The sequence below is a fragment of the Porites lutea genome, chromosome 7 (assembly GCF_958299795.1).
Source record: "Porites lutea chromosome 7, jaPorLute2.1, whole genome shotgun sequence".
Classification (NCBI taxonomy): domain Eukaryota; kingdom Metazoa; phylum Cnidaria; class Anthozoa; order Scleractinia; family Poritidae; genus Porites; species Porites lutea.
The window spans coordinates 5,104,717-5,118,887 of NC_133207.1; the positions used below are offsets into that span (position 1 = coordinate 5,104,717).

Below are 14,171 nucleotides of genomic sequence, written 5' to 3' on the forward strand. Positions count from 1 at the left end.
GTTGTTACTCGCGTTACGGTGGGCATTTACAATTGTATAACATGCACATCTTCATGGTTATATTTCTGATTTGACGGTGGCCTCTACGCACAATGGTATCATCTACTTTCAAGGTAAGTATTATCTTAAAGCCGTTTATTTTTCGCAAAGTCAGAAAAGGCGGTGAAAGCGCTTTTCTCTTGTAGATTTGCAAAATTGTGAACATACAATGTAACTTGCAATCTTTCCAAATATAGGGATACAAAGTCCATAAAATACACCTCCCTACAATACTCCCATTTTTTAAAAAAGCCGAAATTAGAAACCCGTACTTGATGGACAGGCTTTAAGTTGAAAGAAAAGACTTAGTAAGTCTTGAAGACTGGAAGACCCAGACTGGAGTTCTGATTGTCCATGTCGGAGAACGCATAAACCGGGAAAAGGAAACCACTCCCACCCGGCTTGTCTGCCTTCCCTGTTTAGTCTTGTATGTTTAGTTACCGGGGCTTGCATTGTCACCGGCAGGAAGCCATGAAAGGTGAAAAGGTGCATGGTTGCTTTAACCCTCAAAAACCTCCTTTCACTTGCATAATGTAAATTTTAGCCCAGTGGAAGGGAATGAAGCAAAGTACAACGCAGGCTTTTTCACGGGTATAAAAACGTCAACACCACGATTCAAATCAAATCGTTTTTGGATTGTTGTCCAACCGGTTCCCAACGTTTCTGGGGTACAGTTCATTTCCATTTATTATTCCAAATACACAAGTTTTCGGAAACAAAAAAAAACACGAAAACTTCTTGGCTTTTCCCGCTGTGCACTGGAAACTAAAACGCTGCAAAAGCAGTCCACAAAAACACTCAAAGATTCCCGTAGCTTAGGACTCATCTGGCAGCAAACAGACTCCTAAGGCCAAAGTGTCTTTTACAACAGTACTTCAATGAATGCCAGACTGTTCCTCTCATGTTTGTTACCTATACAGGGATTTTGGTTATAGCGCTTTGAATAGCTTTAACTAGCGAGTCCACACAATCAGTTGGCGGCCTTGAGCCCCAAATTGATCCACTCTTTGGGGATTGTTTTTGGGAGCTACTCTGGACTTTCTCCCTTTTCCGACCAGCAACGCTGTCATCATCCTTGCTAGGTCCTGGCACATCAGACGATGCGGATGCTCCTTTAGAACTGGTTTGTTCTTCGCCTTCTAACGTTCTCCTTCGCTTTTTCACCGGCTCCGCCTCTCCACCTGTCTTCTTGTCCTCGGACTCTTCGTTTTTCTGCTGTTGCTCAGTCTCGCTCGCAGCGCGCGTGGCCTTTGCATTTTCTTATTTTTTGTTTTGATACCTGCGACAGACTGACAGAAGTGCATCAAGACTCGGCTGTAGTAGTGGGCTGATGTCGGACTTCTGCGGCGCCCGAACAGAGAACAGTAGAGACATTGCTCGGAGTTCCTGCGAAATTTTATTGCTGTTAGGAACGTCTCTATAGTAATACTGAAAAACACCTCCTGTTGTGTGAAAGTACTGCTCATTAGGCTTTGTTTGACAGAGCACGCTGAAGTATGGAAGGCAGCGTGGCCGAGTGGTTAGAGCGCTGGACTTGCAATTCGGAGGCACCGAGTTCAAGTCCCGCTCCAACCGCTAACTGGATTTGTTCACGGTAGTCCCGAGTTCAAATCCTCGGCCGCGTTTGTAATTAGCCAGCTGGTTTGCCTCCGGCCAGTTGGGATTCTTAACCCTGCTAAGTTTTATTTTGGATTATTTGTTTAAGGCATTTGCTCGGCCCCACTAGCATTAGCGCTATAAATAGTGCCGAGGCTAAATAACAGAACTATTATTACTATTATTATTATTACATTGAGTTTCAATCATAGACACAGCCATTAAAGCAATTTAAGTACTGAGTAAGGGATAAGTAGTGCACAGAAGTAGATGTACCAGCGCTCTAACCGACTGATCTACGAGGCAGGCCAATAGCGCTATCCAGATTAAGAGGCCAGATTGAGAGCATTTAGGCACTGAAGTTTCAGGTTAAAACCAATCTATCCGAACAACTTACCGCAGTAAGTCTCTTGGCTATAACACACAGATCCGCGTCACTCGCCTTCTCCGCTGCAGGTCTGTCGGCAATTACTGTCGTTACAAGTGTCTTGACTAAGTTAGTCCACTGATTTACCAACACCTGCTTAGACACCTGTGAGGGAGGCAAAAGGAAGGAGAACAAAAGGTTTGAAAACTGCAATCTGAACTGACTACTCTTCAGTTAATAAACTTCCTCATGTTTGGGGACCCAAAATTATTATACTGAACAGCAACTTGGTGTGGCTCAAAAAGAGGTAGTGGGTGACAAAGTGCTCCACTGAAACTTAAAAGGTCGGCCCTATGTACTCCTGGATTTTTGTGAGCTAAAGAAAACCTACCAGCAGGGTGGTACACCGACGGCATCGAGGAGGGAGTTGGGCCTTCTCCCAGGGCCGACTGTGACCGTTCTTGGGTAAATATGCACAGACCGATATAGGGGAGGGAGTTGGTCCTCCCCTCAGGGTCGGCTGTGACCAATCGTGGGCCTCCCTGAGGCCCCCACTAGCCTATATGTACATCCCAGGAGTACAAAATGTCGAGTCTATGGGGGCAAAAGTCTGAAAAGTGTGACGCGAGGAGCACTTCATCCCCATTCCCAATTTTTATTGAAAATACACTACTGACTTCAGAGAAAAATTGTAAGAAGTAACTAAATAGATGTCATATCATTGCCTCGAGTTGAAACTCTTAACTGAAAAGGACATCAACGTGTCTTTAACTAATTAATAAGTTATATACATAAAATGATTACTACTTGACAACATGGCACTTAATTAAGGTTTCGCAAGTCCTATGTCCACTAAAATAAAATAAAACAAAGTGAAGGGTGGGATGGGAGGGAATTTGAAAAGAAACTTCAAGACATTGTGCTTGGCCGTGAAGAAAAAACAGAGTGACGAAGCACATGGGAATGCAAGTTAAGAGTGCCATGTGATTGGTCAAATAAACAATGAAGAGTTCGTAAAGGTTGCACGTGAAAATCACTGAACATAGGACAAACAAGTGTTGCTCATTAACTAAAATTCATTTTCGTTGATCAATTAATCATGATAAACGAAAGCAGGTAACAGGGTGGAGCAACCTATTCCTGATGCTAAAGTGAAAATGCATTATGCTTACCCTCGGAAAGAAACAGCAAAGGAACGTGTAGATATCCCGCACATTCAGACTTTCCCGTTCATCTAGTAAGATCAGTTCTATGTACTGAATAGACAAGGGGACTCAATCGTACAACAAGAACACTGGACTATCTGTTTATCAGGTTATATTAACAAAGGCTCTGAGAGACTTAAAACGATCTACAATAGACTTTTCACAGAAATGTCTTTTCTCGTTTTGTATTGGATGAACGCGAAAACTTACGCCAGTGTCAAATCGCTTTGCGAAGGACTGTCGCTCTCTTTGCAGTTTACGTCAAGTATATGTAAACTCTATGAAAAGTGTACAGTTTTACAGGCAAGTTCTCCTTAACAACCCTTCTTCAAAACTGGACGTCAAAATAATTGTCAAGCAAAACTCCAAGTCAACAGTTTGAGTAGTTGAGCAAAATGCTCTGCGTGACATAGAGGTCGGCGCGGGCAAAATTTGTAAATTAACATGTGTATATAAGTCCTTTTTCCCGTGACCACACGTCCAGCATATTGGTGTACAAACAAAGCCAGTGGGAGTGGAACCTTTTCTTGGCCAAGTGAATGAAAAAGCTCTATTGTAAAGGTAAAAGACTGACTGTTCCCTCAGATGCTACATCCAGTTGCATATGAGAGTTGCAAAAAGATTCGAGGTACTGGACCTTATCATAGGACGTCACGTGATTTATGCCCCTCTCCCTCGTCGTCCAAATTATAGGGATTGCAAGATCGTACTCAAAACTTGCAATGACAACTTTAAAGGAGAAAACTGGGTTGGGGAACTCCCTTGCAAGATAAAAAATGTTTCCGCTGAGGTTCACTGAAGCATGAAAGGTGTTTTCCTGTAACGCAGCTGGTTCTAGCGAACTGAACTTGCAAAGGTCACTTCTCAAACGTCACTTCACGTACTGATCATTCGTTCATCTTACCTCTAAGAATTCCGGCTGCTGACACAGCTGCTTTATACAACTGCTGTATTTTGTATTCTGCAAAGAAAAAGTTTCACCTGTAAGCACTGCACGGCTGTCATTAAGGGTCGGGGCCGGGTATTTCCCGCAGCTTATATGAACATGACCTCCTGGCTACTTTCATAAGAAACACAGGAAAATAGAGCCAAAAGTAAGCAGCAGGGCTCTCATTTAAGGGCCGGGGTCCGGGGCCGATGATTTCTCCCTGCTAATATGAGCATGACCCCGTGGCTACTTTCACAACGGAAACAATGGAAAATAGAACCAAAAGTAAGCAGCAGGGCTGTCAATTAAGGGCCGGGGACCCGGGCCGAAAATTTCTCCCTGCTAATATGAGCATGACCCCGTGGCTACTTTCACAATCGAAACAATGGAAAAAAGAACCAAAAGTAAGCAGCAGGGCTGTCAATTAAGGGCCGGGGACCCGGGCCGAAAATTTCTCCCTGCTAATATGAGCATGACCCCATGGCTACTTTCACAATGAAAACAATGGAAAATAGAACCAAAAGTAAGCAGCAGGGCTGTCAATTAAGGGCCGGGGACCCGGCCGAAAATTTCTCCCTGCTAATATGAGCATGACCCCGTGGCTACTTTCATAATCGAAACAATGGAAACAATGGAAAATAGAACTTAAAGTAAGCAGCAGGGCTGTAAAAGAAGGGACGGGGTCCCGGGCCGATGATTTCTCGCTGCTAATATGAGCATGAACACGTGGCTACTTATGGATAATTGAACCAAAAGTTCATCCCAGCTTTTGACATGCCCGCCAATTAACGCCATTCCTGCCAAGTAACCATTCATTTAGAACAAAAGACACGACTTACCTCACCAGCCTTCTGGTACACTTCCATCCAGAGCTTGCTAAAGTAAGTGAAGTGAAGCGAAATAGCTTCCACCGCAAGAAGGCAGCCTAAAACACGAACGCAATATGACATGTTTTAAAAAGAGTACTGAACTGAGATGGGCTGGGACAGTTGCGCCCACAATGGGACCTAAACCCGGGTGTGATAAAGAAGATTTTACAACATAAATATAAAAAGTATTCTCCCTAGTGGCCCTCTAAAAACAAAATTGATAATAATAAATTAAAACAGTCGTGATAAAAAGCCTATTAACAAATAGTAATTATAATAAAGGATCTTAAAAATTCTAAACAAGTATTCTCCCTCCCTAGTGGCCCTCTAAAAGCAAAATTGATAATAATAAAATTACAACAATCATGATAAAAAGCCTATTTACAAATAGTGATTGTAATAAAAGGTTCTTAAAAATTCTATAGATTTAAAAAATTGAGAGATGTAAACACGGAAGTGAATACATTGGTAAAAAAGGGAATCCAATCTACAATGACATTTAAAAAAAGCACGGATTTTTAAAAATCAGAATAACTTTTTAACTTTAAAATTATCCACCGTATAGTGTGAGGCGACGTTATTAGCTTATAATTTATGCGAATAGAAGAAATCAATGGGATTAAGGGTTATCCATCCAATGTAAAAGCTATCAGCGAACAACTGTTAACAATAATTTTGGAGATCGAGAAAGAGTCATCGGTTTCGTCGCAAAGCTCCCTCCGAGACCTGCATAATTTTTCAAATTTGGTCAGCGCCAGTTGGCTATGAAAAACTTGACGGGTGATTTAGGCCAAAGAGAAGCGGAAAATATTTTGAAAGAATTACAATAAGATATGTATCTGCTTCTTGCTGGAAAAGCATACGAGGATAAGTGTAAAACCTTTCTTCTGAAAATGAGTTTTTATTTGCACGAGAATAAAGAATCTTTTTCATATCAAGAGCTCCGCACTTAGCCTCGCAATGAAACAGAGGATTGGCGCAACTGGGAATTGGCTTAATTATTTACGGTGCTAACTACGGGCCATGGCATCAAGAGCCATAATCCCATTATGGCTCTCGATGGCATGTAGTAAGAACAGCACAATTATTTACAGCACTTACTACAAGCTATAACATGATCGGGTACTTTATCCTGATTGAATCCAAACCGAAGAAGTTTATCCACAAACGAATGATAAGGTTGAAAATATTCAGTTACAGCTGCGTCGTAGGACTCCTCGACTCCCTGTTAACACAACATACAACCAATAAAAAAAGGGCATTTCTCGCTTGAAATTAGTGAACTTGCCAAGTGTGAAAGTGATACATTTGTAGCGAGCGAAGTTATACCTTTGCAGGAGCCGCGAATTGTTACAGAGATTTGTCTGGTGGGGAGCACAAACTTACCCTACACCATACAAACGTCTATAAAAATTCGCGACTTCAAAAGTTGAAAACCCGTGGAAGAGTCTATTAGTGCGCGACGTTGAGGAAAGCATCTTGATTTGTCAGAGTCGAAGAGATCAATTATCGCAGATCAAGAGACATAATCAAATCAAGATGTTCTGCTCCACCAAGTTCATCTTCGTTACACGTCAACAAATAACTTTCAAACTCGGCAACTCTACTAGTTTGTAAGACACTTTTTGTAGCGGTGTCGAAGGAGTTTCGTCAACTGGTCCATGTAAAAGGTAGAAAAACCCCCGGAAGGGTCTATTATTGTGCGAGATTGAGGAAAGCATCTTGACTTGTCAGAGACGAAGGGATCAATTATCGCAGATTAACAGACAAGATATTTTGCTCCACCAAGTTCAATAATTTATGACACTGATGACAAATAAATGATAATTACCTTAACCCCATTGGGCTTTTCAGAGGTATTGAAGCAAATGATTCAAATAGAAGATAGCAAGTTTAAGTAACCCTACTGGTAGTATAGTAGGGGTTCCGGGGTGTTACGGCCGCATTCCACGTCAATATGTTTAGCGTTTAGTTCTTTGTATAGCTGCACATTCCTTTCACACTCTTTTCAGTTATCGCTATTCATATTCTGTTATATTTCTCTGCCTAACTTTCTTTGTTCTTAGATCATTTTGTAAGTTTCATCGTTTATTCTAATTCATTTCGCTTTAGCGTTCACGGCAACATCATTGCAGTTTTTTTCGTCCAGTCTTATTAGCCATCGTACCTTTTTTCCGTTCAACTTTCTAGTCACACAACGTTTGTAAGTATTTTCGCTTAGTTTCTTTCCGTTTCCTGTATTTTCGTCGTTTCATAGCTGTAATTTGTATTCCTTAGTAATTTGTATTTTTTGTTTCGCTTTTAGCAACCGTAATCGTAATTCGTTATAACTGTAATAAAGACGAGTTGGAACCGTGGACCATTCTTGGATTATTCGCTATAATACGGGGTGTTTGTTGGTGTTGCGGAAACCATTGTTAGTTCGCTTTTGTGATGTAGTCTGGGTATTGCTAAGTGTCTTTCCAATCGTTTGTACCACGTCACAGGTCATTGCACCCGTCCGAGGCACAAAGAAGCTCGTCGGGGTCGCAAGGAAAAGCGGAAGAACTAAGCCAATCAAGCGTGGAAATATCAACAATGTGATTGGTTTATCCTTCCGCGTCTGCCTCCGACTCGACAATCTGGTTTTCACCAGATCATAAGGGACGGAGACATAAGGGAAGTCGGATGAAAACGGAAACGCCCTTATTCTTCCGATTCTGATTCCGTCGAGCTTGTTCTCCTCCGATTACGACTCCATTGGTAGTGAAAACCAGCCCTAACATAACACAAGCTCGAAGTAGCGGTCATCTATGGGACATAAAGCACGTCCTTCCCAACAAGGAATGGAAAAAATCAAGACATCCAGAGCCTGCCTTCAGCAATTATAGACAAATCAAAGTTGTCCCAATGCAATTTCATTGAACGCAAAACAAATAATATTTCAAGATCGTTACCTTTGGTGAATCGAGGAACGAAGGATGTAGGAACATGTTAAGTTCAGGTACAGCTGGCCGTGGTACGCTCTTACTGCTCACGATCACCTTAGTGTGTCGACGAGGAAAATATGGACCGAGAAGTCCTGAAATAATGTGGCAACGTTTGATTAATGTACAGCCCTCGTTTGGCTGACTAGCCTGTAAGCCAGCTCTTTATTTGAAAGTCGCTTTCGCAGCTTGCTCGCGCGTGACCTCGCGGTTGCTAGAGGAAAACTCCAGCGTAACCTACGACGCGGTCACGATTTTCAAAACAGAGCTTTCTCACAGTCTAGGGTTTTACCCACTTTTTGCCATTGGAACTCACGTTATCTCCACTATCAAATGCAGGAGCTTGGAAATTTTGCTTGATTGGTAATTCTTGGGGTTGAACGCGTAGTTAAGATATGAAGAGCGTGAGTAATTAAGTTTCTAACAACAGCGCAAAGGCTCGCAATCGGAACTCAACGTAAATCAACTCAGACGAAATAAACGTCTCCTTTTTGGAGTAAGGACACCGACCTGGAGGAGACGTTTTGTTCCAGTGCTGATGGGAGCCATGGATGATAGGAATAATCGCTTCTGAGAAGTCGTCCGGGTACAGGATCAACATGGCGTTCAGTACCTCTGCCAAAGAAACAAAATCATTGCTTTCTTGTCAACACCATCGTGGGATAAAGACAAAATATTCCAGTGTTCATAACTGTGCACGCAATTAAGCGAGTTTATAAGATGCCAACGACACATTAGGTGCTCACCTAGGCAAGACTGTCTCACTTCCTTAGGAGTATAAGAGTTCAACAAAGAAAGAGTTTTTGTGCCACATCCAATCTCTCTGTCCAGGTTGAAAGGCTATTGCGGACATCTGAAATACAACAAACAGACACAGATAAATCGTAAACAATATAGAAATTGCACACTGAACGAAACATCGAAGTTTTCTAGCGCTAGCATTTAGCTTTGATAAGAGAACAGCATTTGCTTGCTCTCTTAGGACACTTTCCATTTGTCAGAACTAACCGGCCTGACCATTCCAGTCATAATGAGAATTTCACTTTAATCAAAACTATCCAGCCAGATCAGTCAAGTGCTTTAAATAGCATGCACGAAGGGGCTGGTGTTTCAACAAAAACTGTTGGAAAAAAGCGCAGGCTAACCAGTCGGCGGTATTGGTGGAGTTAGAGACAGCTGTTGGGGAGAAGAGCGTAGCCTGTGTAGTTAGTAGAATAAGCGGGGTGAATGCTGTTGCTTTTTGGCGACGGAGAAGTTTGGTAAGAAAAAAAAAGAATTGATAAAGGTGCACTAGAGCCAAAGGCCCAAACGGCAGGATAGCATCCCGGATTCCTTACAATGAAACATGCCCAGGAGTATTGCTACTCCCCCCTTGGACAGGATGCTAGTCCATCGCAGGGTTACCCCCCAGCAGTATGTCGCCGGTACACATTTATACACCTGGGTGAAGGGAGACAAAGTGGACTAAAGTTCCTTGTCTAAGGAAACAACGCGACGGACGAGGCTTGAACCCGGACCTCCAGATCCGGAGTTCGAGGTGTTAACCGCTTGGCCACACATGCCTCCACAAGAAGTTTGGGAGCTAGTGAAACTGAATTCGAGATTTTCCCTCGTGGCATAACAATCCCACCAGCTTCGCTGGCTAGGCAGAGGGACATAATTTAAGAGTTTACCTTGTTTGAAAAAAATAACAACAACAACAACAAAAAACAAACAAACAAACGAAAACGCACTTGTAGCTTGATACACGCGGCATGTATACTGTAAAGTAAACCATACATTGTTTAACTATAGTACCTGGTCTGTTGCTATGCGGCCGGCAGCACACCAGCAAGTTATGTAATATCATAAGCACTTCTGTCAGGTCTCCCGTTACGTGACAGGCCGTGGCCTCGTGGTACATCATGTGAAGGGTGGTGAATGCCTGTTTGATAATAAACACTTAATGACTGGCCTCCCGCGTCGGGAAACAAAATTAACTGTTTCCCTCGGGACCAGTCAGTCAGTAATTTCTTATATAGCTGGAAATTCATTACACCTCACTGTAACGGCGGTCGTCGGTCAACATTCTCGCACTCCTACATTTTCCTACATTTCCTAGATTTTGCAATGTTGGCCGCTAAGAGATTTTGGCGGGAAAGAGTTTCATTGTTAGATGTCATATGACCTCGAAGTAACCAATGACAGCGCGCGCTGTTGGGAAAACAGTTTCCGGCTATATAACAGTACGGAATGATGTTACGGTAACTAAGAAATACTCTACCAATGTAAAGACATTCTGCGATCTAAAGATGGAAGAAAGAATCTTAACTTCCACCTGACTTTGCCATGTACTAGTAAGTGCAAAAATACCGGTTAAATGTCTAACGACTGTCAAACTAATACAATAAACCTGTATAATTATCTGCCTCTTGGTTTGAAATTTTTAGGAGAAAAATGTTTTTGTGGCTTTTGCTAATTTATAAGTCTTGAAATTGTGTTCACTAAACGTCTCATATAAGGACTTGCTTGAACAAAACTTTATCTAAATAACCGTCCCTGTATATTTTCCTTTCCAAGCAAATTTCGCCTTCCTGCATTAGTGACTATTCATAATTCTATTAAAAGAGCAGTCAACAGAATTGTCTGTTCACAGACCTTGTACCTTTCTCTTAAAGGAAAGTCGAGCGCTCGTAAGGAAATAAAAATCGAAGGGAATTTACTTGCCGCTAGAGTAATAAGTAGGGATGGGTACAGGAAACTTGCTTTTTTTTCTCGCGCTTCGCGTTGATGCACTTCAGCTGCGCGCGTTTAATTCCTCGAAGAAGGGGAAATACATCAAAAGAAAAGACTATCAACTGACTAGAGTTGAAGTGCAATTTAGTCTTACATCTGACAGTGTCAAAAGTCCCTGGTTGGCAACCACTGTTAATCTGTCCTCTTCGGTCTGAAGCAAGATTTTGTAGGCACTACAAGGGAACCAAAAAAACGGTTACTAGCTGTACAATCACTCTGTTCATGCCGTTGCGCATATCCAGTGATCGAATTTCACCCCTGGTTTAAAATCTGTTCTCTTTTACAGTCAACTCGTTCTAAAACGGACACCTTTGGGATCGGCACTATGTTCCGTCTTAGAAAGATGTCAGAGAGTCAACAAAGGGACTCTTTACATTAAGGGGGGGGGGGGGGGGGGGGCAGATAGGTGGGGTAACCCGCCTGGGCATTCAATCCCTCATATGGTCACCCCAACTATCATGCGAACGTGATCAAATCAAAATGAGCGATTATATGGACAGGCCGGTTATCTAACCTACCTGGGCTCCAACACCTCCATGTAAACAGGCCCTAAAAGGAGCAAGAAAGTCAGGGGCCAACTCTAAGTGTCCATTTTAGGGAGGTGTTCGTTACGAGAGAGTTGACTGAATCTCAACAGAGTCGAAATATATAAGATAATGTATTTATACCTTATAAGCGTTGCCCACGATGCGCCAGGGTCCAGTACGCTCTGATACAGTGCAATGGTGTCTTTTCTGAAGGCCGCCTCAAACGCTTCTTCTTCTTTAGTTTTCTCCCTCGACGGGTCACACGTCACACCAGCAAATAAACGCAGGAGAGCAAACAGCTCTTCCACTGCCTGTAAAGGGAAAAATATAAAACATTTAAAATTCCTTCCGAAGATTGAGTTGATCAAGTGTTTAAGAAAACAACAAAAGAACTTTGAATCATCTCCACACTTTCACATGGCAGTATTTAGTTAGTATGTAGTTCTAACTTATGAGGCTGCGGGAAGAAGTCCTATGTGCGACCATTCAAATGAAACCTCCTTATCAGTACTTTCACATATGGCGTTTTTTTACTATGTTGTAAAAAAAGAAAAAAATATGACTTATTACTTCTAATAACTTCTAACTTTTCACACTTAAAGGTAACTTCTCACATTTAACTCTGAGTCTGTGGATGAAATCCACGAGTGAGACCATCCGAACGAAACCTCTTTGGTAGTTTTGGCATTACTTTTGCATGGTTGTGTTTGTTTCTCAGCGTTTTACAAAATGAAATTTGAATTTGTTTTAAATTTTGGGAAAGAAATGGTCCACCCTTTAGGTCCCAAGAATGATCAACATCAAATCACAGGGGCGGGGGGGGGGGGGGGGGGGAGGGGAGGGAGACTCCGATATAAAAGGGGCAAGGATGCTCGTAGAAAAGTTTGAAGTAAAACCAGAAAGGAGGCCAATCTGGGCGTGGCCCTTTATGTCTAAATATAATGGCGTTTTGTCCAGTGCGCCCTACAGAACTGAGGAAGTGAGACCAAAATCCGAAATTTACTCCCCTAAGCGAGACGACGAGCATTCCCGCCCCTTTCATATGGTTGATATGGCTTCCCCATCCCCCCCCCCCCCCCCCCCCCCCCCTAACCCGGCATCAAATTTCTTCTAACGATATCAATACCTGTGGGTACTGGTTCATGCGAGTGGTGAGATTCTCAAAAGGCCACTTCATGGTGGAATGAGTGGAGAGCTGGCGTGTGAACGAAGGAGAGTGCTCACAGCACAACCGCAGTAGACCATAATAAGCAGGTAGAACATTCCTGTTAAACGTCAGTACTTCAGGTTCGTCACTAGAGCTGAAAAAATAAAACACAGTGAACAAAATAGTTAGAATGTAATGGTGGTGTTGAGATGAATGCAGATTCAGTTAAAGGGTTGCATGAGCGAAAACAAGGGTCAAATTAATGGAAAACGTATAACAACACAAATGCAACCAAAGTAAAAGTCCACAAATCGACTAGTTCATAAAACTTTACTAACGATAAACGCAAACCAATTGATCGCAAACATGAATTTTCCGTCTACACAGTAGGAGAGTACTATTTCGGTTGGACCAAACTGATCCAGTCGCAATACACAGGACCACACTTGTAACTCTTGGATATCTAAATTCAATTAATTTTTCCATGTTTCAAATGAACAGGTTAAAAAGTCGGTAACAACTTAAAGAAAGCAAATTCCATCTACATTGTAAAGACCCGTTGATCCGCAAAGCAAGAAAAAAAAATCGACATGAAAAAAGTTTTGTGCTGAAAGTTGTTTTAAACCTCTCCACGCCATTATTATGTGCCAGCAGGTTTTGCTAGACAAACTATGACTAGGAATTTTGAAGGACCCAACACGAGTAACATAAACAAAGCACTTGAACAATGGATACACAGAATTAATTAAGAGGGCAACTCACAGAATGTAGTTGAGCGGAATGTTGGTGGCAACGTGGTTATTTTCCGTAATAAAGTCGATATTGTCCTCACAGCCAATGCAAGCGTGAAACCAAAAGATCAACAGGGCCTAAAAAAAGAAAAATAATAATGCCTTACAATTTAACCCACAACTTCAAATGGCTATTCGTGGGCATTAAGCAGAGGTGATCTATTTGGGAAAAAATTAGCCACACCAGTAAGCAGAAACAGTAGGTTTACTGAGATATCGTCGCGTGTTTAGCAAGTATAAACATTCAACTTGTACAACTTAGTTTTCTACTCCTTTTCTTTAAAATGACAGCCTGACAAGAAATAGCCTTCATATAGTAAATTTGTAGTGTGATTGCTAAACTGAATAATAACAAATTTTACTTAAAACAAATAATAAAGAGAAGATTAAGGGACCGTTACGGTTTTGTTAATACCGCAATTTGCTAGAACAGAAAGAAAACAATTCAACACTCGTAAATGTACATGGAGAATTGGCACAAGCTTTGATACAACGGCTTCTGAGATCCCTTGGTAGACTATCTAAAAGTCCTTGTTTCCTGGTTGGAAATACCTGTTTGGCGCGAAATACACCGGTCGAAAACCCTACCGGTGACGTCATGACAGTTGACCAATAGGACGGTGTGTGATATTTCACGTCGCTTCCGACACAGCATATGTCAATCATTTTTTTAACTTATAATATGATTCAGATTCATTCACGCGAAACAAGTCGACCTCGAGACTTCGTCGCTCGCTCGGTCGCAGCGCAACCTCATGCATTGAAGCTCGCTTTATAGCAAGTCTAATCCCTAGGGTACACAAACGTTGTTTGTGATTGGCTGATAAATGGGTAAGGCAACCAGTAGCATATAAGTACTTCCACTCTTTTCCCAAATGAACCCAGAAAGTGCCTAAGCCTCCATACCTACAAACTGTGTCGCAGCAGCTTAATCGCATTATGGAATTACTAACCTGTTTGT

At 42.0% G+C, this 14,171-nt stretch overlaps 1 protein-coding gene and 2 long non-coding RNA genes across 3 annotated transcripts; all 3 read right to left on the reverse strand.

The window, feature by feature from the left end:
- Positions 1 to 741: 741 nt before the first annotated feature.
- LOC140944324 (ubiquitin carboxyl-terminal hydrolase 34-like) lies at positions 742 to 8,571 on the reverse strand. The gene is made up of 8 exons (XM_073393486.1): positions 8,481 to 8,571; positions 7,941 to 8,065; positions 6,106 to 6,229; positions 4,975 to 5,060; positions 4,112 to 4,168; positions 3,175 to 3,258; positions 2,033 to 2,167; positions 742 to 1,425 (listed from the first exon to the last, which is right to left on the reverse strand). The coding sequence occupies exons 1-8, from the start codon at positions 8,569 to 8,571 to the stop codon at positions 1,300 to 1,302; spliced, it is 828 nt and encodes a 275-aa protein (XP_073249587.1). The 3' UTR covers positions 742 to 1,299.
- A 198-nt stretch (positions 8,572 to 8,769) lies between these two features.
- LOC140942994 (uncharacterized) lies at positions 8,770 to 10,939 on the reverse strand. The gene is made up of 3 exons (XR_012166584.1): positions 10,840 to 10,939; positions 9,768 to 9,894; positions 8,770 to 8,823 (listed from the first exon to the last, which is right to left on the reverse strand). It is a non-coding gene; the product is annotated as an uncharacterized lncRNA (long non-coding RNA).
- A 494-nt stretch (positions 10,940 to 11,433) lies between these two features.
- On the reverse strand, positions 11,434 to 13,246 carry LOC140942846 (uncharacterized). Its single transcript, XR_012166574.1, has 3 exons — positions 13,182 to 13,246; positions 12,399 to 12,573; positions 11,434 to 11,583 (listed from the first exon to the last, which is right to left on the reverse strand). It is a non-coding gene; the product is annotated as an uncharacterized lncRNA (long non-coding RNA).
- Positions 13,247 to 14,171: the final 925 nt, after the last annotated feature.